This window comes from Eptatretus burgeri, chromosome 5 (assembly GCF_056783735.1).
Source record: "Eptatretus burgeri isolate ZD-2024b chromosome 5, Ebu_testis_v1, whole genome shotgun sequence".
Taxonomy (NCBI): Eukaryota; Metazoa; Chordata; class Myxini; order Myxiniformes; family Myxinidae; genus Eptatretus; species Eptatretus burgeri.
In genome coordinates this window covers 36,366,611-36,392,729 of record NC_140965.1, presented here as the reverse complement: position 1 = coordinate 36,392,729, position 26,119 = coordinate 36,366,611, and the positions used below count along the sequence as shown (strand labels likewise).

The 26,119-nt window shown below is 43.1% G+C and overlaps 1 protein-coding gene across 3 annotated transcripts in view; it reads right to left on the bottom strand.

The window, feature by feature from the left end:
• Nucleotides 1-26,119, bottom strand: part of FAM91A1 (family with sequence similarity 91 member A1) — an 88,489-nt gene that overhangs the window by 20,189 nt on the left and 42,181 nt on the right. For all 3 annotated transcript variants that reach the window (XM_085881443.1, XM_085881442.1, XM_085881444.1), the window contains 10 exons: nucleotides 21,453-21,559; nucleotides 20,352-20,390; nucleotides 19,090-19,202; nucleotides 16,105-16,199; nucleotides 15,730-15,854; nucleotides 15,522-15,608; nucleotides 14,769-14,892; nucleotides 7,751-7,899; nucleotides 7,458-7,592; nucleotides 4,408-4,521 (listed from right to left, as the gene is read on the bottom strand). In XM_085881443.1, coding sequence (XP_085737569.1) covers nucleotides 4,408-4,521; nucleotides 7,458-7,592; nucleotides 7,751-7,899; nucleotides 14,769-14,892; nucleotides 15,522-15,608; nucleotides 15,730-15,854; nucleotides 16,105-16,199; nucleotides 19,090-19,202; nucleotides 20,352-20,390; nucleotides 21,453-21,559 — 1,088 coding nt within the window. The remainder of the gene's footprint in view (nucleotides 1-4,407; nucleotides 4,522-7,457; nucleotides 7,593-7,750; nucleotides 7,900-14,768; nucleotides 14,893-15,521; nucleotides 15,609-15,729; nucleotides 15,855-16,104; nucleotides 16,200-19,089; nucleotides 19,203-20,351; nucleotides 20,391-21,452; nucleotides 21,560-26,119) is intronic.

Sequence of the window (26,119 nt, the reverse complement as noted above, 5' to 3'; positions counted from 1 at the left end):
CCGTAACCTCCAGTTGAAAGGCTTTCCCAACCCTTCAGAAACAGCACGCTGTATTCCAACTTTTCACATCTTCCTCTTTTCATTATTCCACGTTCTGTGACCAGAGTTGTTATTTTTGCGGACCATTTCCAGCATACCCCAAATTCCAGCTATCCAAGTCTGGTTTTGTAAACTTTTACTAAACTGTATATTATGTAAAAATAAACAGGGAGTCAGCCAACCTGCTGTTTATATGTTCTTTGATGGATTGTCAAAGTAATTAATTAGGAGATCTGGGATCTTTAGCAGCTTGTTAAGGTCAATAAAGAAAATAAATTGCTGAATTAATAACTTTTAGCTTCAACTCATGCATTACAAGGGCATGATGAGAAAAGTATACTTTTACAAAGCTTGTTAACAATGCTCGTTTCTCAGAGATCATTTTTCATGTTCTCTACATTTCCTTGCAATGAGCATGCAGTACAACCATTGGCATTTCACAAAATAAGCCTGGTGTTGCCTCAACAGTTAAAGTGGCTGGCTCAAGATCTTAGCATCTTGAGTTTGAGTCCTTGTCGTTCCGTTGCATTATCACCAGGTGGGTTGACTCAGACTGTCATCCTTCCAATGTCCGCAAAACGAGTAACAGCTTACTGGAACCAGGGGGGCACTGAATTGTGGCATCGCTGCACTCCCAGCAATGATGTAACCAGTAGCCATATGCTGCAAACGAAATGATGACGATTTCACAAAATGAAGGTATGGATCTGCATTTCTGATGGAGGAGAGGAAGTGAAACTGGAAGAGATGGTAAAATAAAAATAAAAATAACAAAGAAATAAAATAAGGCCACTGATCTGCTCAGGGTGTGAGAACAACAGAGCTTGTGCTTCGGCTTCATTGCATCAGATCAGATGTCAATCGTTTTGAGAGCTTTAGATTCTTCAGCTTTGAAGAGAGACAGATGTGAAATGTGAGCCCCAGGCCAGAGGGGAGCGAAGCACTTCAGTAAACTATGGACAAAGGCCTTGTAGGCTGAGAATAATTCTGATTTTTCAAAATAACACTTGGAATGACAGAGGATGGATGCACAAGCTACAGCTTGCTTTGGAGGACAAATATTGCTACATATAATTTGGGGGGGGGGGGTTCAAAGCTGGACTGTGGTAAGTGTAGTATGGCCCGTGTGTTTTGAGTAGGTTAGATTGCCATGTAAGAGGGAACTGTTAGTCATTTGTTACACATGACACTGAGGACGCAGCGTATGTGATTTATAGACAGAGTAAACAGATTAATTATGTACATGTAAATACGTCATGTTTGCGAGTGGGGCGAGGTGAGGACTTCCCAACTTGGTGAAGAGGCACACATGCCACGTGCGCAACTTGGCTGATTACGATCTCTCTGACCAGTGTGTGCCAGCCATGGTAGCGCAGTGGGCTGTGGAAACTGGAAGAAAAGATGGAACACTTATTTTTATTGGGAGGAATCCACCCAGGAGGAGGAAGCAAACTCAGTCGACCAGGAGAGAACCAATTGAGGCTCGTGTGGAAGGAGATCGAGCAAGTTGTCCACGGAGGAGCATGTGAGGCAGTTTGAAAGGCAGAGATTCTTGTGGTTCGCTCTGCAGAAGTTTTGGGATAGACCCAAGGTGGGATGACTCTGCCTTTGGAGAGGGGAAGGCGCCATCACGCCTTTCGAGAGGGGAAGAAAGACCTCAGCACTTGGAGGAAGAAGTGCCGACCAGGAGGCCTCATTGAGGAAAAGGATAAAGATGACCACGTGGCCTGGTTGAAGGCCTACTCATCGGTGGCCCTGCTCATGGCTGTGTTATTTCGTCTTTGGACTCCATCGTCACTGGCTGTCGTCTTGTGCCTGGTTTCTAAAATGAGCTATATCGAGTCCTGCGTCCACCCTGCACATCGTAAACAAAGGGAAGTCCCACCTGCATTATTTTGTACGAGTGTGATCTGTGGCACCCAGTGAGTAAGGTTTTGCATTTTATTTCTCCTTGCTGCAGACAAGTTTACATATCCCCATTCTCATCTTTTGTCTTTTGACTCACTTGGTTTGTTCCATTTATGATAGCATCTTGTCGACCCTCTTCCCTGTACTTTGCTTTTCAAATAAACCCTTTAAAAGGGTTTTTTTTTTTTAAATGCGTTTCAGCCACCTGCTTTCCGTGCACGTATGCCGAAGATTTTTGGCTCATTTTGGCGACCTTAACAAACGGTGGAGTAATACTGAAAACAGTGCCATAAAAGACCATTTGGACTATGTCTCGGAACAAAAGGTCCCGGGCTCTTAGGAATTAACAGGTACTCGGACGCGACAATATTTTTCCAATGCGATTGGCCCAGGAGAGGTCATGGCTGATGGTGAGGCCTAAGAGTTCAAGAGACGGAACCTCTTCTCATTGATAACAGCAAAATATCACTCAAGAAAACATGTTTTAAAATTATATTTCAAAGCTTATTTTTCTCTCAAAATCACACAAGAACAAAGCAAGGTGGAAATCCTGCCTCCCAAATGAGAATTATTTGCTCAGTAACTTCACAAAATAAATAAATTGAAGACCTGAGTGCAAGAAGTACTTTAGTCACAAAATAACACTTTTGAGATATTGAGGATAAAGTTTTCAAACCATGCTGCAGATACTTTTTTTTAAAGGTGGCATACTATCGAGCCTGTTGCTGGTTCCAGGGGCTATACAGAGCAGACAAACCCTTTTTTGTGGAAAAATAATCCTTTAATACGAAGAAAACGAGAAAATTAGTTTTGGACTTAAGTACATTTTGTGACTAAGTACTTGGACTTAGGTACTTTTTGACAAAATGGCTGGACTAGGGTACTTTTAACACACAAAGCCCTTTATTGCTCATTTTTGATTGCCAAAGTCATTTTTGCTGTCTCTTTGCCTTTCATGGTTTAATTTTATGCAGAAGTACTCAGTTAACTACAATATTACCCAGTTAAGTCCAAAATTACTCAGTAAAATTGGAAATTAATGTCCTAAATAAAAGAAAACCTAACTTTGGTGCCAGTCATCTTTCACATTACAAGTCCCTCATTCAGCAAAGTCCTCCTGCTCAGAAAGTTTGCACCAAAATCATACCAGATCGGACATATTACAACAAAGTCAACTCTTAAGAGTATAAAAATACCATGGCTACCTTGATGAGGGCTCAAAAGCTGATGACGAATGTAGTGCCTTTTTCAGTACCAGCAAAGTATAATGCATAGAAACTACATACCTGATGCTATGGCATCCTTCATTCTCTTTCTCACCCAGTCTCCAGGGATTCTTTTACGTTTTTTGTCCCTGTCATGCCTGTTATCAGGGTTATCCTCATTCACACCATGCTGTCCAGCCTCCGTGGTCACCATTTTCATAGCTTGTCACGTGACACATAGCATTTTGATTGGACAGTCATGGACTTAGGAACTTCTTGCTCAAACATTATGGACTTGGGTTTTTCTTGCACTACATTTTCATGAATTCAACAATGACCATATACCAATATGCAGGACTTGAGTACTTATTTTCGGAATTTTTTGGTATCAAATGATGCTCTGGCCATTATAGATTATAGTATTGGTGCCAGCTCAAGCCTGGTGTTGGCGCAGTGGTTAGGGCAGCGGCTTGGGATCCAAAAGGTCCTGAGTTCAAATCCCGTTGAGCCACTGAATTAATACACCAGGGGGTTCACTCAGCCTGTCATCCTTCCGAGGTCGGCGAAATGATTACCAGTATACTGGGCCGGTGTATACCCCGGTTGAAATAGGTATACCATATCCCTGTGTCGTAAGAGGCGACCAGGGTTGCGTCAGGAAGGGCATCCGGCGTAAAATATGTGCCAAATCACAATGCGGATCATACGGATGATCCGCTGTGGCGACCCCTAACGGGAGCAGCCGAAAGAAGAAGAAGAGGAGGAGTATTGGTGCCAGCTCATTTTTTTCAAAAATATGACTTTAGTACTTCTTGCACCCAGGTCTTCATTGTGGACCAATCTAAAAGATGGTTTCAAAGATAATTTTCTTTCAAAGAAAATATTCAATTTTCCCAAATTCCCCCACTTCCTTCCCTCCTAATCCACATCCAACCATTGCTGCCTTCAACTTGCGTTCAGCGATAACTGTTATAAACAACCGGTGTTAATAATCGAGTTATTCCCGACGGCTGCCATCATGAGCACGAAACACATGATTAGCAACAAGTCCATTAATTAATTATTTTTATATTTGTGTTAAAAATTGACTGCCATACAATGATTACAGATGAACAAAGTATGGAATTTTATTTTTAAAATTCCACACTCGTGTAAGAGTGGGGGTTGGGGGGCAGATGAAAAAGTGTATTGGGTATAATTTTCAGTTACAGTTTCTATTGTGAGAACACATTGTGATGCATTACACTAAACATACCTGAACCAACACAGCAGAGTGTGTGAGCGCGTCATTCAGAGTCATTAGGACATTGGATGTGGACACCACACCAGGGTCGTGACCCCAGGATGTAATTAACAACCGTTCATAACCCTGGTGATAAACATGTCCAACACAATTAAAACAATAAGCATGCACTACTTTATAGCTTGAGTTTCATGTAAATTTATTTTGACTCAGTATTTATAATAAATTTACAAAGTTAAACTTTTAACTACCCCATAATTAAGCGTCTAGGTACAATTTAAAAATCAATATATTTTACTGTAAAAATCAATGTAATCAATCCAAAAAAATATTTTAAAATCAACACAATATTTTTAAGGGTCCATCACAAAACCAACAAGAGCGCAAGTGAGCACAATATACGCCCGAACAAGAAGGTATATACAGAATTGTGCTACTACATGGAAAACAGAAACCACTTTAGATGACGAACGTATGTCACAACACACCATCTGTACCGATGTACCAAATATAAAACGTGAAAGTTGAAAACTTTGGGAGTTAGAGTGCAGACATGGACGGACGGACAGACAGACATCCCATAATACGCCCCGATATATATATATATATATATATATATATATATATATATATATATATATATATATATATATATATATATATATATATTAGGGTGTTTCATTTTTTCTGAAGTGCAATAATTTTATCAGCACAGGTTTGCCTTTGAACCTTTCCTATAAAAAGCGCTTCATGCAAAATCTTAGCGAAATGAGACCGTGTTAACACGTCGCACACTTTTGAATGGTATGTTGACGTTTTTAGCAGCGTCTCGCGAAGTGAACGCTGCTCATAGAGAGCTCGGCGCTGTTCATCTTCTTCTTGTTCTTCTTTTTGTGAAGACAAAACCTTAATCTCTTGGCCTCAGCTCTTGTATAGTCAAGATCCGGATCTCCTTAAATACTGAGCACATGTACGGTGCCTTTTGAGAGCGTCTATCATGAACTTTTAAATATTGTTACGAATTTGGAATTCAATTGCACACAACATACAGGTTCCCGTAGTCAGCTATGTCGATAATTGCATATCGATATGTCAATAGCAATACCGATATATCGATATGTCGATAGCAGATACCGTTCTTCGGCTGCTGGACATGAATCAGATTGCTGACAAGATCATCGGTCTCTCATTTGATATGACTGCGTCCAACAGTGGCATGATTAGCGGAGCCTGCACCATAATTGAACAGTCCCTTGGAAGACCTCTTCTTTGGCTGGCATGCCGACATCACATTCACGAGGTGGTACTGAAGAACACCTATGAACTCCTCTTCGGCTCTCCCCCAGGTCCCGACATTCCCCTCTTCAAACGATTCTGAGGAAAATGGGACGTCTTGGACAAGACATCTGCCGGTACCCTCAGCGACGAAAAACCCCTGGATGAGTGGAGCGAATCACAAAGGCTGAAGATGATAGACTTCCTCAGGAGAGTCATCCATGATGCAGCCCACCCAAAAGAGGACTATCTCAAACTCCTTCAGCTCTCTCTTCTCTACCTAGGAGGATGGAGCGGAGATCTGCCTCGATTTAGGGCCCCTGGAGTCGACAATCAGGTGAGATGGATGGCAAAGGCAATTTATATCCTGAACATTGCCCTGTTTTTGCAACAACTGGAGCTGACGAGTTCAGAAAAACGCGGAGTCTGACAACTGGCCCATTTCGTCAGTCTCATTTACGTCAGATTCTGGCATGAGGCAGCTGTCCCAAACTATACACCGAAGAATGACCTGGAGTTCTTGGCGATTCTCCAGGTGTTTGTGGATAGAGAACTCGGGTCAACGACAGAGAAGATCCTCCAAAGGCACCTCTGGTACCTCTCAGAGCAAGGAGTGGCCCCAGCCTTCTTCGACGAACGAGTGTCTCCCGATGACCGGGCGGCCATGGTCAAGAACCTAAGCCGTCCAGCAACCTCGAAAGCACTCAAGAGACTTGAAAAGAAGAACTTCACTCTCCCTGACGGTCTTTCCAAATTGGTAACAGGGCGAACACTAGAGGCCATTGGGATCTTTGCTGGGAGGATGGTCACTACCCGTAACATGGAAGATGTTTTGCAAGATCCACGAACTCGAGCCACCGTCCGAGGCCTGCAGGTCACCAATGATGCAGCAGAGAGAGGAGTGGCACTGATACAAAAACTCCAAGCCCGAACTGAAGACGAGCAGCAGAAGCAGTTCCTCCTCAAAGTTGTTATCATGACCGCAAGACCGTCAAGAGAACAAAGGCTGGAGTGACTGCTAAGTTCCCTCCTGCTCCTTGAGCCCAACAATTTGATTGCCCTGCTCTACATTTCTTTTTCATATTTTTTTTTGTAAATTTTCAGTTCAATAAACGTTCGTTGCAATTTTTTGTCTTCTCCTACATTTGATTTTTTCGAAGTTTCACTTTAAATGTGGAATCTTGTCCAACTGTGGGACCAGTAAATATTGACGAATCAAACCAAATATTTGCCTCAAATATTTATGGGTCATAAGAAACAACGGGACACCCCTTCTGACAATTTTTAACAAATTTCATTTTTTTTTACCACCATGAGTGAAACACCCGAATTATATATATATATATATATATATATATATATATATATATATATATATATATATATATATACATATACATATACATATACATATGTATATATATATACATATACATACATATACATATCGGGTGTATAAAAAGGGCCCAATGAATGAAAAGAAAAAAAAAATCAATGAAAGAAGATGGGAAAATGTCACAACTAAATGATATCTAGACAATTGATTGGGATTTTAATTGTTGCAAGGTTATAGTAGTCAGGAATGCACTGCTGGTGAGGCTGTTCAAAAGAGGCAGTGGGAGAGGGTTCAGTGGTGGGGAGGAGGTGGGGGTGAGCGGCATGGCGATTTGTACAGAGAGAAGGGAGGGCGATGCAGAAAGGGTTATGAGTAGAAGCTAGCTGGACAGGTATTTTCTACTGAACCCATTTCTCACTCGGGCTGAACTCTGGGGGAGGAAGTTCCGAACCTGAAACATTGTTGGGAGCTTGCGGAGGCGTGTTCCCTTGGACAGCAGCAGAGAAGGTGGGCCCTGACCCGTAATGTGGTACACATACAGCTTGAACCAAATGGAGCTCACTTCTGGTATGGCTGGTCCGACATGCTGTGTGGTACACATCAGGCACAGCCAAATGAACAGAAGCCTGGCACTACGTGAAACAGACATCACCTGCTTTTCCCAGGCATGGCAGTAAGCTAAATACCAGAAGAAACGATCGAGGTATTCATGAAATCATGATAGAAGGGATGAAGAAACCATACTTGTGGAGTGCAGCTACTGACGGGCCTGATCTCATTGCTGAGAGGAGCCATGGAAACCAACAGGGCATAGTTTTTGTTGAGCACACGACTGCACGTTCCAGGGTCAAGGCCAAGCAAGCTCTCAGAGCGTAGCAGGTCCAACGCAAGACCTGAGCCAGTGAAAAAAAAAAAAAAAACACAGCAAATAGGAACAATGAAAATAATTGCGAAATGAAGACATGAGCAAACCCCCAAAATTCCTCCATCCAAAATCAAAACACTCGTCAATGTGTACTCTTTTGTCATCCATAAACATAATTGTGCCTTTTTTCAGAGGTTTCAAACTCACACGCAACTACTTCATGTCATTCGTGACTTTTTCCATCGATTTCTCATCGATAGTGTGGTCTACCTAACCCCCCATGTCATTTAAAATCTGGTGTAGTGTTACAAACACAAACATCAGCTTAAGCTTTGCATGGAACTATGACCCAGTTATTAAAAATAAGAAAATATTAGGACACATCACCTCATCTGAACTGAAAGGCAAACTGGAAGCTTTGCTTGAATCAAAAAAGTTACAACCTCTGAATAGTTTTGAAGTCGAGATCGTTCCAAGAAATACAAGGTTGACACCCTTGGATGCAAAAGTAGTATCAATGACCAAGGATATTGATATAATCTAACTTCCAACAGAAAAATTAAAACGGAACAAAGTCACATGGGGTGCTGTACATGATCTTAAACTTTTCACAGTACTTCTTTATCGGCCTAAATTATTCACATCTTCTTGTGGGGTCAGCCGGTGGGTAATAGGTCTGACCGAAGCTTTTCTGAAACCAGCTGGCCAGGCTGATTGATGTTCGACTGGCAGGAATTTGTAATTTGTTTGGGGTGCCAGCAACAACTTGCCGATGGGATTCTTAAAGCTCACAAAAGCCACCTGCACTGGTAGATGTGGATCCTCTGGTTGTCTAATACTTAGACAAAGATACCGTGGGATTCTTAAAGCTCACCAACACCACTGGTAAATGCGGGTCCTCTGGATTAAAGTCCTTCCGATGGACGGTACACACACTGATGCCTCACTGTGCATGCCAAACACAGGATGAGACTGCATAGCTGGGTCAACATTCTAACCCAGCATAAACAGCGTAACGTCAAGTGTCCATACCTCCTGTCAATTGTCATGGCCTCTGGCAGCTACTGTCCAAATTTAACTGTCCAGACAAGGCGGTACCTATTCTCAGATTTATGCAAAATAGGATGATAGGACATATCTGCACAAACGGCGAGACATCACAGGGATTTGAAGGGACTCGTGGCATCGAGCAGAGTGTGTTTTATCGCCACCAATGCCCTTCAATCTATTATTTGCGATGTTTGATGAAGAAGCACTGGATCTCCAGGCTATGGCCAACAAGTTATTTGAAGCCTCTGGAAATTATGGACTACAGATCAGCGTATCAAAGACTGAGATAATGTACCAACCATTAGCTTACAAACCGCTTGAAACACCCAACATTACAGTTGATGGCATGACTCTTGTCAATTAGTTCACCCATGGTTGCACATTAGCCATGATAGACAAAGAGATCCAAGCCCACATCAGAAAATCAGCTTTGCATATCAACATTTCCATGACAGAGTGCAAACTGCATGGCATCAAAATGGACACAAAAATCAAGGTATACAAGGCCATAGTGCTGGCTGGCTACCTCTCTCTTTGGAGCAAAGACATGGGTCTGCTGTAGATGCCATTACAGTGCCTTCAGAAAGTATTCACACCCTCGACTTTTGTCACATTTTATTGTATTACAGCCTGAATTTAAAGTGGTATAAAGTCAACAAGATAGTCACCAATCTAGTACCCAAAATACCCCATAATGACAAAGTGAAACCATGTTTTTAGAAATTTTGAAACCCCCTTGCTATGACATTCCAAATTGAGCTCAGGTGCATCCAATTTCCTTTGATCATCCTTGAGATGTCTCTGCAACTGCATTGAAGTCCAGCTGTGGCCAATTCAATTGATTGGGCATGATTTAGAAAGAAACAGTCAGTTTAAAGCTAGACGTTGTAAGCATTAGTGAATGCCTATAAATGAATGCTTAAAATTGATGGTTACATGTTATAAGTCTAGTTTAGCATGGATCAGTAAATTGTGATGTATAAACTGCTTGATGTAGTGGGCCAATTTTGACGGTAGATGGCAGTATTGTACTGTAAACTGCTGGGTGAGATTCATGAAGGTGCTGGAACGTTCTCGTACGAAACGTCCACTTTGGATGAGAATCGCATTTGCTGGAAGGCACGGGATTGTTCTGTGATACTATACAAACCCACGAGAGGGAGGTGTAGAGAGACGGCTGACATGTGACGAAGTGCGTTTTGATCGTCCCGTGCTCGATTTAACTCGATGAGTGAATGAGATATTAATGTCCAGAGTGGTTGTTAACGCATTGAGCCAATTATAATCAAGTTGATTAAAAACTCATTAAGATTGTGTCTCAGGAAATAATTCCTTTGAGCTCTTGAAATGTATGGGATTCTCTCTCTCTCCTACCCTGGCCCTCCAGGATGATTTCAAGGTCAGGGTCAGGTATGGGAGCATGTGCCAGAACAGCGCGTCGTTGCGTCCACTTTCCGCCGGTATTCCAGGGGCCTCCGTCTGGCCATCCCCCAGGGATGGGTAACTGCGTAACAAAGGGAGCTCTTGAATACTATACAAAGTCTGAAGTGAAGGCCCGCTGGGCCGGTTACTTTGAGCGGTTGTACCAGGCTGATCCCCCAGCTGTCGAGTTGGACGTCAAGGGTGTTACAATCCCTGTTGCTGACCCTCGAATCAACTGTGGTCCACCTTTGCTTGTGGAAACACGGGCTGCGGTGAACCAGTTGAAACGGGGCAAAGCTCCAGGGATCTGTGGCATCCCTGCTGAACTTCTCAAGGCTGGTGGAAATGCTGCACTCGTGTCGTTGCATGCAGTTTTGTGCTCTGCCTGGAACACAGGCATCATCCCAACTGATTGGAAGAGGGGCCTTGTTGTTCCTCTCTGGAAAGGGAAGGGTGATCGCCAAGACTGCAACAACTACCGAGGGGTGACGCTGCTCTCAGTGCCGGGCAAAGTCTTTGCTCGGATAATTCTTGATAGGGTTCGCCACCATCTGCTTGAGCACCAGCGTCCAGAGCAGTCAGGCTTTACACCAAAGAGAAGAGGTCAACGATATACCGTATCCTTGCTCTTCGTGTCCTCACCGAACGCAGACGAGAGTTTCGGCAGGGGCTGCTTGCAGCCTATGTTGATCTCTGTAAAGTGTTCGATTCAGTGAATCGGGATGTCCTCTGGAGGATTCTTGGTCTTCGTGGGGTGCCACCAAAACTGATCAATCTGATGTCTGAACTCTACTCTGGTACTGAGAGTGCTGTGAAGTGTGGTGGTACCATCTCTGACTTATTTCCAGTTGTAACTGGAGTTTGTCAGGGGTGTGTACTGGCCCCCACACTTTTCAGCACTTGTATGGACTGGATTTTCGGGAGGATGTCAGAGAGATCAAGCTGCAGTGCATCGTTTGGGAATGTCAAGCTCTCGAACCTTGATTTTGCAGATGATGCAGTCATCTTTGCGGAGACTTTAGATATCCTTTTGGGGGCCCTCGAGGTGCTGAATGAGGAGTCGGAGCCGCTGGGATTACGGGTTTCTTGGGTCAAAACTAAGATCCAGGCTTTCGGTGACATCTTGGATGCTGCTGTCCTGTCTGTGTGTTTGTGGTGAGAATGTTGAGGTTGTGGAGAGATTCACTTACCTTGGCAGTGATATTCATGTCTCTGCTGGCTGAGAGTCAGAGGTCAATAGACGTCTGGGTCGGGCCTGGGGAGTCATGGATTCACTGGATCATGGGGTGTGGCGCTGCCGGTACCTGTGCGGGAGGACGAAAGTCCGAGTCTTCAGATCCTTGGTACTTCCAGTCTTGCTCTATGGATGCGAGACTTGGACTCTGACCAGGGATCTGAGACGGAGACTTAATTCCTTTGGTACCAGGTCTCTTCAGAGAATCCTTGGCTATCGCTGGTCGGATTTTGTGTCCAACGAGCGGTTGCTGAGAGAGACTCGGATGAGATTTGTTACCTGCATAGTCCGTGAGCGTCAGTTGCGGCTGTATGGACATGTGGCTCGTTTTCCTGACGCTGATCCTGCTCACCAGATTCTCTCAGCGAGGGAGTCTCATGAGTGGAGGAGGCCAGTGAGCCGACCACGTGCCTCGTGGTTGCAGCAGGTTGACCATCATCTCAAGGAGATGGGGATGGGCCTGGAATCTGCCTGGGGGATGGCCAGACGGAGGCCCCTGGAGTACCGGCGGAAAGTGGACGCAGCGACGCGCTGTTCTGGCACATACTCCCATACCTGACCCTGACCTTGAAATCATCCTGGAGGGCCAGGGTAGGAGAGAGAGAGAGAACACCGTGACAAGACTCGATCGTTCAACAGCCAGGGTGATTGAGGTGAACCCGCGCGAGTTGTGCCGGCAGCACTGGGACACTGGATGGCGGAAACAACCCAATGTGGGAATCAGAGTTGGACATTGAACGTCGTGGTGAACTTCCTCATTTGACTTTGTATCTGTTTATTTGAAATACAAGTTTCAAAACATTACACTGTTGATGTGATCACTGCAACGACACTCAGATGTCACAGACACCAACTGACAAAGATCCATTCGAGTAGTAGCCGAGCGATACGATCGTTCAGACTTATGAAGCTGAAAGTTTGGATTGCAGTCGTTAGAGAATGCGCTGTGTTCAGCACCACAAACATACTGCACATACATACACCAAAGGGAAGGAAACCCCAAATGTGTGTGTCTTTCCCACCCCCTCAACACACACCTTTCTATATAAGGTCCCACAGTTGACAGTGTATGTTAGAGCAGAAACTCTACCATGAAGTTCTCGGAACTGTCCGTATAATTCTGAGATAGAATTGTGAGGAGGCATACATCTTGGGAAGGGTACAAATCAATTTCTGGTGTCGAGAGTTCCCAAGAGCACAATGAGCTCCATCAATAGGAAATGGAAAGAATATTGAACTACCAAGACTCATCCTAGAGCTGGCCGTCCGATCAAACAGCAACTGGCCATGAAGGACCTTTGTCTTGAGAGGTGACCAAGAACCCAATGACCACTCTGACAGAACTACAAAGTTCCTTGGCTGAGATGGGAGAACCTTCAGGAAGGACAACAGTCTCTGCAGCACATCACAAATCTAGGCTTTATGGGAGAGTGGCCAGACAGAAGCCACTCCTGAGAAAAGGTACATGACAGCACACCTGGAGTTTGCAAAGAGACGCGTGAAAAGACTCTGAGAGCATGAGGCAAAAGATTCTGTGGTCTGGTGGGACAAAAACTGAACTCTTTGGCCTGAATGCAAAGCGCTACATTTGGCACAGCACAGCTCATCACCCATCTAACACCATCCTTACCATGAAGCATGGTGGTTGCAGCATAATGCAATGGGGATGCTTTTCAGTGGCAGGGACTGAGAGATTTGTAAGGATAGAGAGAACAATGAATGGAGACAAATCCTTAAGGAGAACCTGCTTCAGAGTGCAAAAGACCTTAGACTGGGGTGAAGATTTACATTCCAACAGGACAATGCCCGCATACAGCCAGAGCAACACTGGAATGGGTTCAGAACAAGAACATGAAAGTCCTCGAGTGGCCCAGCCAAAGCCCAGACATCCCAATTGAGAATGTGTGGAAAGACTTGAAGATTGCTGTTCACCGACATTCCCCATCCAATTTGACAGAGCTTGAGCAAATCTGCAAGGAAGAATGGGAGACAATCCCCAAATGCAGATGTGCAAAGCTGATACAGACATACCCAAGAAGACTCGATGCTGCAATCACTGCCAAAAGCACTTCGACAAAGTATTGACTCAGGGGGTTGAATACTTATTGATGCAAGACATTTCAGCTTTTCATTTTTGATCAATTCGTAAAATTTTCTGAAAACATGTTTTTACTTTGTCATTATGGGGTGTTTTGTGAAGATTGGTGACATTTAAAAAAAAAATTCTTCAATTTTAAATTCAGGCTGGAACACAACAAAATATGACAAAAGTCAAGGGGTGTGAATACTTTCTGAAGGCACGATATGAAGGTCCTGGAGGAACTTCACCAACATGATTTTAGGTCCATCATGAAGATTCGATGGTATGACAAAGTCACGAACAATGAGTTCCTGCACCGAGCCAGGACCTACAGCATGGAAACTACTCTCTAGAAGACACAGCTGAGATGGGTTGGTCATGCTCTTTGTATGAATGATCACCACATTCCCAATGCAAATCATGCAGGGCAGCTGACTCAAGACAAACAACAGGGCGGTCAACATAGACTTTTTGGGGATACCCTCACAAAGTTCCTCAAATATTGTAACATTAAATATGACACCTGGCAGTAGCTCACAGATGACCAGCAGTGTGGAAAAGCCGAGCGAGAGCTGGACCTCTTCACTGCGTAACAAATTTATGCCAGCGACGCAATTCCAAGTGAAAACAAATGAAAGTGACGTCATAAAATGGCATCACCGGTACCCAGAATACTCTGAAAAGTTACGTCACTTCCTCCAAGGTCATTGGCCGTGTTTGTCTCGAGTCAGGTCGTGTGTTGGCGACTGCCTCTGTCTGGATTTTTGTATGCGATTTGTGTTAAAAGCCCTGCACAAGCCTTAGATCCTGTAAAATAAATAAAAACATACCATAGCAATCAAGCCAAAACTGGAGGGTGTCTGAGTTCCAGTAACAATCCTAGGAAATACCATTGTAGCAAATATGCTCCTTTGCTGAGCATGAAAACATCCTAAGTTGATCTATATGCAAATCTAAAAAAGGAAGATGGATACTTTGGGCCCTAAGAGGATCTTGTTCCACCTTATGAGACCCACTTAATAAGATTACAACCAACAGCAGAATGCAATGTAACGAATCATAGTTTCCTCCCCCCACACCACTTCCCTTCAGAGAATGAAACGACACTTACCCCCAGGGTGTGCATCGGGGTCAGGAGCTAGATCAGGGTTGTGACGCAGGAAGAGGATGGTATTACGAAGTGTGAGCGCATGGTCAAAGTACCGCTGCGCCTCACCCTCCCCCGTCGTATTTACCTGCGTTCACACCATTTGCTCAATTATAGAACTGCAATTAAAAGTTGCAAATGACCATTTCAGATATGAAAGTTAAGATTTAATCTCTTCTAAAAGCAGCTTTTTGTCCTCTACATTGTCTCTGGCACATGGAGAAGTTTGTGGATAAATCATATGCGAGACAAATACAATAAGAGACCGTGTACTTTTACATATAATAATCATAATACCGTTCCTTTCGTGCTGTTAAGGCACATCGAGCTGCCGAGGCAGTTTAATTGGCAAGGAGTATTGTCCTGGATGGGTCGCCACTCCGACGCAGGTTACCCTGAATAGTTATTACCCCAGTACGCTGGTACTCGTTTCACCGACAGGCTGAGTCAACGCCAGCTGGTTTTAATTCAACGGTCGACAGAGGCTTGAACTCAAGACCCTAAGGTCCCAAGCCAGCCACCTTAACTGCTAAACCAACACCACGTTACTTTTACATACATTAGGGCATTAGTGAACGACAGACAAATAAACACTGTATCAGAATTTAAAACCAAAATGCCAGCATAATCACATTAATCAGCCATGTGCTCAGATGGAAATGACAAACAAAATAGCTTGATCAAGCTCAAACGATGTAGAATCCCCAACCAATGTACCTTCTCAAGTTCCAGGAGGAAGCTGTCTAGAGATTCATCGGAAAGCTTACCAACCTCAAACATGGTTACGGCATGACTTTTCAGGTTCTGCACATGGGAGAGGAGAAAGAAAAGCAGTAATTCGCAAAATTAAACTTCCTCCAAAAATCCAGAGAGCAAAAGAATACTAGCAGTGAGTAAGAGTGCAGAGGCTCTGATAAATACGTACCGGTGAGAGGTTCCCCATCATGAGGAAGGCAGTGAGCGTCGAATCAAAAAGAAAGGCGATGCGTTTCGTGTGCATGACTGTCGATAAGGATCCTGCCAGTGGAAGGCTGTTAACACTAGACGAGTCTGAAAGAAACCATGAAAGGCCACCCAGCTTGGAAACGTTGACGATTTTGGTGGACATGAGGAAGGTGATAAAGAAAAGCAAATGATTGTTGAGGTGCCTCCTTATGAGAATTTCAGAGCAGCATTATCAATTCACAAGACACGTGGAAATTTTTTTAATACTTTACGAAGCAACACCAAGGTGGTTTGCTTTTCAATATATGAAGGTATGGTGCTATTTCTTTCTGCATATGAGAAGGCAATGACTCACCTAGTTCCTCCTGGCTGGCTGTATCAGCATCTGACGCAGAGTGACTTGCATCACCTTCCCAGCCAAGAAGCATCTTCTGAGGGTCCATGGCAGACCTTTGCGAATAGAAGAATCATAGGAACAAATGTTGAAAAAATAAATAAATAAAGTTTTTTGTAAACGTATTGGAGCAAGTCAGGAAGGAAAAGCTAGTACAAGTACATTGAACAGATCAGGATGCAACAGGTCAAAAGTAACAGCAGTGAGAGGGGGAAAACACCAACAGCAGAGTTGAAGCCCAAGATAGAGGCAGACTTGAACAAACAATGGGTGTGGGGAGGAAAAATGGGGCAGGAAAGGATGCATGAGGCGAACAAAATAGATACAGAAGAAAACTCTCAGGAGGGAACACTGGAAATTTGGAAGGAGGAGGGATTGGGCTGGTGGGTTAACGAGGATAGAAAAGATGATGGTTTTGGATTGGGGATGATCTGAGATGGTGGTGAACAGCTGGCTTGAAGACCTGGAGAGAAGAATGAGAATAAAGATAATGTGGAAATTGGTTCCATAGGCAGGAAAACAAAAATAGGAACAAATGAGTGGAGGGAAGCAGTGATTCTGAATTTAGGTCGTTTCACCGGGTGGGGGGGGGGGGCGTTATGGTCGACCATCTGCCCTGCAGGAATCTGGGGGATTGGATGATGCGGGGGGGGAGACAAAGCATGGAAAGAGCAGAGGATGCAAGACCAGAAAGGAGGCGGTGGAAGATAGAGACCACCAGACCTGTCTGTGATGGCCAAGTGATAGGCCCATAGACTTAGCTTCCTTCATTGCAGGAGATTCCAATAATATTGAAGGCTTCGGTTTCCATGGCGTTAAGCTCTGCAAGGTGTGAGGCAGGGGAGCCAACCCATAGGGTAGAGCAGTACTTCATCAAACTGGGAATGAAGGCCTTGTAAATGGATTGGAGGTTCAGGTGTGCCAAGGAAGGGATTTGCGTGACAGAGGATGCCCAGTCGGCAGCTGGCTTTGGAGGTTAACTTTGAAATGTGGTTTGTCCAAGAAAGATCATGGCTGATAGTGAGTCCCAGGAGTAGAAATGACTGAAATTCCTCAAGAGGATTGTTAAGAAAGTAGATGGAAGGGTTTGCCAGATCATCCCTTCAGAGAGAAATAATGAGAGAGTGAGATTTGGCAGGATTGAAAGACACATTCCAAGTGTTTGACAATCTGAAGATTTTGTCAAGAGAGGGAAGAAGCTGCAGCCTTCCTCTTTGAATAATGATGGATATCACGGCAGAGGGTGGAGTCATTAGCAAATAGATAAAAAGGGATTTTCCATGGAGTCAGAGAACATTTATGAAGATCAGGAATAGTACTGGGTCCAGAACACTGCTTTGCGACACTCCACCTTTGACAGGGAGAGCAGATGAAAGGATTCCATTGAGAGCCACATGTTGGCCATGAAAGTCGAGGAAGTCAGTAAGCCATGTGTGGAGTTGGCCTTGGATGCCATAGGCAGATAATTTGGAGAGCAAGGCAGGATGCCAGACCGTACTATGATCACGAGATATGTCCCGAAAGATGACCATGATCTCATGTCTGACATCGAGAACCTTCATCCATTGTTTGGTGAGTGGCAGCAGTATGTCCAAGGTGGAGTGACTTGGTCTGAAACCAAATTGGTGATCTGAGATGAGGTTGTTGGAGAAATGGAAGGATTTCATATAAACTGTGATGATGGATTTGATGACCTTGCTGCTGATTGAAAATAAACTGATAGGTCTGAAGTTAAGAGGATCAGTTTTTGCACATTTTTTATGTCATGCAATTGGCAGATTTCCAGGCAGATGGAAGATGACTTGGCACAAAAGGTATGGTGAAAAGGGCAGAGAGAGGGCGTTCAAGGGCAGGATTTTAGGACACATGAGCTGATGCCGTCTGGTCCAGTTGCAGAGTCAGAGTCGAGGGTTGAAAGAACCTTCTCCAACTTCACAGGTGCAAAAGACAGAGTCCAGGAGCAGTTGGGTATGACAGGGAAGGGTGGGTACCAAGATTGAGGGGTTGGCGACACAAGATTTGGAAGCAAACAGAACTGAAGCATTCAGCCTTCCCAAGAGTGGAGTTAGCTGTGGTGCCATTTAAAGAGAGGGAAGGGATGGAAGGGGAGCATACTTCAGACAGACTTGACAAGGCACCACCAGGTTTAGAGGAGTGAGACAAGTTTGAAAGTTCATTCTTGAGGTTGGACAGATGTTGTTTTCAGGCTCTCCTGAGAGTGAACACACACTTGTTGTGGACATTTTGGAATGTACCGAGAATATCTTCGGTTGGATGAGCCTTCCAGGAAGAGAAGGCAAGTTGTTTCAAAGCTGCTGTGTCACTGCAGATCCTGCCTATCAGTGGGATACAAAATGTAAACTGTTCAGCCTGGTGGAGGTATGCACTCCACCGCATGCTGTTCTCGTTAGATAAGGGTTTTCTGCTCCACTCGCCACAGCTGAAATGAATCGCTGGTGGTTCTTCTCTCCCATAGGTGTAAATTCCTGATAGAGATAAGAGGAATAAAATAAACATAGCACGCAAAGTCGAATCACCATACATCAACACCATTTTATTAGGGGATGTTTTTAGGAAGAGAAATGCAATGGTGAGATTTAGGGATGACAGCTGGGCTAAGATTCAAACCCAGGCTAGATGGCACAGCAGTGAGAATGCACACCTTTAGGCTGTACTGCCAGCCCAAATATCACCATCGCAATCATGAAATCATACTTTTCAGTTTTAGCCATATAAATTCAAGTTTTGAATGTACACCAATCCTAACACTGGAAGTAAACGCACCCACAGTGATTGCCGTGTGTCAAGACAAGAAATATGCTGCAATGCGGAGATAATCACACAGCGTGTAAAAGAGGGTGTGATGGGTACATGCCGATGGTAATTACACGAGGTTTGGTTCACAGATGCTTGGAACGATGTCCATTGTGCAGTTAGACCTCTTACTTGAGCCTGTTGACCAGTGGGGCATCCATCCAGCTCAAGTGCAGACTCTCCACATTTAGCTGGTTTCCTTTCTTGTGAGCAATTCCCAGACGGCAATAGAGAGACACAGCGTTCTAGGTGCAATCAATGTCAGTGTGGCGTTACCAACTCAACCTCTGCACTTCGAAAATGACAAATGGAAACCTCTAAAATTTACACAAATATGTATTAGTCAAGTCCTCCAAATGTGAGCTTTGTTTTATAACATTTTAAATCATATAACAAAAAAGACATACAGTAGGCAATGAGGAAAAAGAAGAAAATGTGTAACAAAAAAAAAGATACCAGTAGGCAATGAGGAAAAAAAAAAAGAAAATGAAAAAAAAAAGGTTTCAAGTAATTAAATTATTCTGCACCAACGCAAAAATATAAATAAACAAAATGCACAATAAAAAGAAAAGAGATTAAAACTTTTAAACATTTAAAAACTTTCAGAATCTACCATTCTCACATTGCCACATCTAAAATAGCTTAAATTGCAATGATCAAGTCATCAATGACAAGCTAAGCAATAAAGGAGGAAATGAGAATGGCACTCGGTCGAGAGCATACCTCCCTCAGCTAGGCTGAATAGTTTATGTTTTTTACCCAACCGATAGACTGATCTGGATCTGGATCTTCATCAAAATCGAATCATTTTGTCCTTCTCAAACACCCAACCTGTCCACCAAGTTTTGTAGTAACTCGTCCAAAACTTTTTGAGATTATCATGCTATATATTGTTTCGACCCTATCAATGCAGAAGAATCACTTTAAAAAAAAAATAGTATCCGGTTTCGGATCTTCACCAAAATGTAATCAATTCCTCCTTGTCAAATACCCAACTTGTCCACCAAATTTCGTCCAAATCCGTCCACAACCTTTTGAGATATCCAGCTCACAGACAGACAGACAGACAGACAGACAGACAGACAGGGGTGAAAACATAACCTTTGTCCAGCTTCTGTGGCAGAGGCAATAAATGAGAAAAAAAAAAACTCTGCTTTTCATGTTCAGAAGTTCATATAAAACAATTTCAAGAAAAGCAAGCAAAAAAAAATTAAATAAAAATTACTAATTGAAGGAAATTTGCCACATTCTGAAGTTCATCTCACAGTAAACCATGTAAACATATACACACTGTTTATATTAATGTGTTCTATCATAAATAAGGCAGCTATTCCATATATAGGAGAATCCTTCAGACCACCAAGTTCAAAGTTGAAAAGTCGACGTTTGCTCACCTTCACAAGAGAAAGCTCAATTTCCAAAACATTTGCGAGCTGAGAACACGGAAATGGCACACAAGGAAAGGGTTTGATCATTTTGTATGGAACACTGGAGAAACTTCAGCCAGGTTAGCATTATCAGAGAGATCGTCCACTCTATTTCAATGGTGCATGCATAGAAAGGGGTACATTTTCAACAGTGCCACAGAAAAAAGAAAGAGGAGGGGGGGGGGGAACATCTAACATACACGCACAGACTTTGGTCTGCGTGCCGGTACAAAACAGCCTTCGTTTTTGAAAGATGCAGTGATATTTTTAGATCTACAACAAATGCAGACAAGACGGCCAACTTGAGATTCTGATGTCTAAGAGGCATGCTCCAAGATGCAGCGCTACCTGCTGGTATTGCACCAAAAGGAAAGTTTGAAAGTTATGTCCGACCTCACTGGTGGTCGAACCCAGTCCTTACAACTCAAAGGCAGACTACCAGCTCGGATCACGTTATCTCTTGATTAATAGCCAGATGAGAATAAAAACCAAAGGAGAAAAATAAAAGGACTCGCCTGACTCAAGTCATCATGAAAGTCTTTCTATGAAAGCAAATAATCCTGTGGTGTGATAAAACGGAAGACCACGAAGGAACCCGAAGAAGTAAAGAGCAAAGATGGAGTCATCAGGAGGAACCTGGATAGGATTCGGGTTTCAGCCGCTGCTCCACTACCCTCATACCAATCCAGGCACAGCCAAGTGAGCCTTACAGAAAAAAAAAAAATTCTGCAAGAATTCACTTCTCCGAAAAAATTTTTTTTTTTTAGAAATGAATGTGAAAGGAACAAAGAACAAAGATGGCGGGAATAACCCGGATAGATAGCTTTCAGCAATTACTCCCAGGCTGAGCCATTCTGCAATGTATTTACCCAATTCCAATGTATGCCATTTACTAAAAAACATTCCTGCATCACTGTTGAGCCAAAGAAGACCATGCTCTACTCAATAAGAGTGTCGGCACCAAATCAGATTCAGGAAAAAATAAATAAATAAACAAACAAACAAAATTAGGGGGCCCTTTAATGATGCACTGCATATGAACAAAATATTAAAAATGGGGACACCCACTTCCATCACGTTGGTGTGCTCATCGATGGAAACGAAGATCTTGTACAGAAGAGTTTCAAAGTAATCCCCCTGCAGACGGTTCATGACGAAGCCCTCGAGAGGTGGAACTATGAGGATTGGGTAAAGTGGAGTGGGGTTGACAGTCATGCGTCGATGTTGAAGGCCCTTATCGGCTGTTGTTCAAGTATAGACTATGATCTTACGCAGTTGCTTATTGCAACACGCAGGAATGAGAATTAATTAACATTACAAATTCAAATAAAGCAAATCAAAGGTCAAAATTTTCCAACCACTATTTTACAATAAGCTCAAATATTCAGTTTACAGTGGTAAAAAAAAAAAAGAGTAAGAGTAAGGGATACAATAATTACAGGAGAAAAGACTAGAACAGACTCCATGCCTCCACCAAGTTGAACAGTTAACATTTTGTATCCCACGGATAGGCTGGATCTAGATCCGGACATGAACCAAAATTGAATCTGCTTGTTCTTGTCACCTAATCAACTCATCCACCAAGTTGTCATAACTTGTCCACAACATTTTGAGATATTGTGCTATATGGTATATCGCTTTTAGCCCGATCTCTAAATGGTGATGATTCACATTAAGAAATTATCGTATCCGTATTCCGATTCGGATCTTCAGCAAAAACGAATTCATTCGTCCTAGTCACAGACCCAACCTGTCCACCAAATTTCGTCCAAATCTGTACACAACCTTTTGAGAGATCCTGCTCACAGACAGACAGGTGTGAAAACATAACTGTAAAATTAGTATTCAAATCTTTAAAAATTGCACCTGTGTCCAAAGGAAGGTTCAGTTTGGCATTTTTAATATGAAATCATCAAAGCCTAGATATGAACAAAACCCATTAGAACCGTGTATAATTAAACATGGTAGGTTAGAAAGGTTATTCTTCTTCTTATCGACAGATGGATGGATGAACGGACGGACGGACGCAAGAAAGGACAAAGTCAAATATTGATGCAGCTTCACCGCTTCAAAAAAAAAGAATCAAATGCATCATACAATAGCCTTCATTGTTCCCATCTGAGCACATGGCTCATGATGCTGGGATCACAAGGCCAAATTACATATCCTGACTGAGTTGATTGGTCCTTCATCTAGTTTAGTTGCAGTTCATTGAAACCATTTTGATGTTTACTATAGGCAGGACCCCAAATTTCACTTATTCGTAGCACTTGAGGTGGCAAATTATCATGAGGTTTTTTTTTTTCTGAAAGATCTATGTCTGTCGATGATAAATTGATACGATAGCAAATCACAGAGTGGCAGCTTTGTGGAAGTAAATGCCACTTTTCTAAGCGTCGTCAAATTGAGTTGTGTCAGGTACCCTTACCACAGGGGCTAGGGGGACGGGGGTTGTATTATGAATCTATTACTCCAGAATGGTTTGTTGTACAACAATGAAACTTGTCATGATAAAATGTTTATTAATAGGTTTTTGAAATGACGTCGTTTTTTGTGTTTTTTTTTTGTGAAAATCACCGAGAGGGGGAGCTATACATAGCCAAATATAATGTACATATAATTTTTGGGACCCACTCAATACTTCAATACCATTTTCAGTGTCCAGCATTGTCGGTGGGAAGCATTAATGGTTCAGTATTAATACTTTTTTGTTTTGGAAACTGGAGTTGTATTCTTGAAAGGCAGAGGTCCCGTAGATTTATCCTGGACAGCAATGCTATGTATTTTATGGGATGGTCCCTCACCACTGTCTATCTGTCTCCTCCAGGTGATAAATATCGTCCCAGGCTCTGGTAGTAAACACACAAGGATGGATATTGCAGGGCATCGCAACACTGCCTTTTGCTAGTGACAGTTTCTGCAGCCAAAATGCCACGTCAATGTCCTCAATCTTGGAGTAAGACACACTGGGGCAAGTTTGTTGAGAGTATGGATCAATTCAACATTTAATGAGTGATTTTATAGCAAATGGCAACATGATGTGCTTTGTTGGCTTCACCTTTCTGTGGGTAATGGAATCAATGATGTCCTGAGTAAAGCTGTTGGCAAGTCGATGGACTCTTTGGGATGACTTTGCACCTCCTCTTTCACCTGCAAGCAATGTGTACAGGAAATGGAGGACTGATTCGGGGATGCAGGATGCACTATTATCTATTTCAGGTGGCCATACTTTACTGACATCTTGTTTCAATATAAATGGGCTCTCAGCTGCATAGCAACCTTGAAAATAATTTGGTCATTGTTGGAAGATTGAAAAGCCTGCAACTCAGCTTTCAATTCGTGATTTATTTTTGCCAGCTCGTGCATTGAAAGGTTATCAGGATAGACAAGAAGTTCCCCTTTGTCGTCAGGGAAGATATGCAGAGCTTCTCCAATTTCATTTTCCAGTTTATGACAAATGTTTCTTGATTGAATCGTCAACCAGTTCAACACCAAGAGACTACAGTTAAGTAACTAGCTTGGATACAATAAGAGTCATATGTGACACGTCAGGGTTGGCAAAGAGCTCATTCTGAATGAATAAGAACAACATATTGTACGCCTCTTTCACTGCTTTGTCAAAGTCAGCTTTGGTATCCTTGTGTTTCTCAACTTCAACACGACTGGCTGTAGTCTTTGTATATAAACGGTAACATGACCTGTGATCGTAGCCCCTGGGCAGCAACGAGCTCTCTGCCGATAAGAGAAAGCACCCTGCCATCAATCTTCGCAACGGCTGCATTCCCGATTCTGAAATCTGAGCGCAACTTCCTACATTGTGGAAGAATCTCTCGTGTCTTGACCTTTCAGAAGATACACTGTGCCTCATATACTCTTGACATGCTTGTGGAGTGCCTATTTGACCTTCTGGAACTGTCAGTTGTGGTAGTTTCACTACTTGTTGTCTGTTTTGCAATGATAGAGTCCAGGTCTCTTTTTCATTGTGAAAATGCCATGACACTTTTGGTGGTATTTCTGCAACAGACAAACCCTTTGCCAAGTCCAGGATCAGAGCATGCATTCAAAGTTCTGCAGCCCACAGCAAAGTTGTCCAAGAATCGACTTTGTGGTGAACCAGTTTTGCATTGGGATCGTCTTCAGTCGAATTGAGAAGGCAGCTCATACAGGCCTTTTGCAGTAAGGTGCTACTGGTTTGGCTGTCCACCATCATTTAGGTTAAACATCCGTACATGGTACCTGCCAATACAACCAGATCAATCTGCTGATACACACTTAGCTGGTGTTGTTAACCGTTTAATACCGAAGAGTACTTTCTGGTTATTTAAATGAAGTTTATCAGTACAAATGGATTCATTATCCAGGAAATATATTGTATTGAGAATCATGGAGTCACATTGCATCTCAGATTACCCTGAGAAAAACTAAATTATGTGAAGGGTATGGTACATTTGAAGATTGAGGCGGCACTGCCCTGGATCCCATTGTATTCAGCCAATTCTCACCACCATCCCCATTCATTCTAGTTAATCATATTTATGCCAATGAATGGCAAGCAAAAACAATTTGATACATTCAAAGATAAATATAACCCTAATTTTGTGAAGCTGAGCCTGGTGTTGGCTTAAGACTAGACTCCAAGGTGCCAAGCCAGCCATCTTAACCGCTGAGTTCAAGCCTTTGTCGACCTTTGAATTAACACCAGGAAGGGTTAACTTAGCATGTCATCATTCTCAGATCAGCAAAATGAGTACCAGTGTACTGGCGTAATAACTGTTACTATTCGGGGTAACCTGCGGCGGAGTGGTGACCCATCCAGAACTGCATTCCTTGCCAATGAAACTGCCTTGGCAGCCCTGAGTACCTTTATGGTGGACGAAAGGAATGGTATTCTAAGTATTATTATTTGTGTGACGTTATTATGGCCATGGTACCTTTCAATGGTCTAATAAGTTGTATAATGAGCTTCAGTAAACAAAATAACAGCATTAAACTAGAACGGCACTCGGTATAGCAGATGCTTCTGCCAGGATGAACAGTTTAAGTGTTGTATCGCACTGATAGGCCAGATCTGGATCCAGACCTGAACCAAAATCGAAATGGCTCGTTCTTGTCACCTAACCAACTCAACCATAACTTTTTAAAATATTGTGCTGTATGGTGGAGAAGGCCTACGACACTGTCCCGAGAGAGATGGTGATGGCGACACCGAGATGGATGGGAGTGCTGGAAGCAGAAGTCAGGTTGGTGGAAAGGAAGTACAAGGGAACAAAGGGAGGAGTTTTGGTTGGTCCTTGAATGTCTGAGGAGTTTAGCATGAACATCAGTTTGAGGCAGGGAAGCTCTCAGCCCACTGATGTTCATCATGGTGATGGAGCTTGGTAAGCAGAATGGTGAGCTTCAAGGGGAGTATGGGGAGGATGTTGTATGCGGATGATCTGGCTGTTGCGGTGGAGAGTGGGTGGGAGATGCAGGAGGTATTTTGGAAGCATGGGTTGAAGATGAGTATGGACAAGGCTGAAGTGATGTCGGTTGGGCAACAGAGAAAATAAATGAATAGCAGGTTAGAGGGGAAGGAAATTAGGCAGCGAAATAGGTTTGAGTATCTGACTGGAACAGTGACCAAGGAAAACAAATCCAACGCAGAGTTGCGGAGGAGGATTCAGGTAGGTGTAAATGCATGGAGAAGGGTGGAGGGAGTAATGAGAGACACAAAGATATGAAGAAAATTTAAAGGG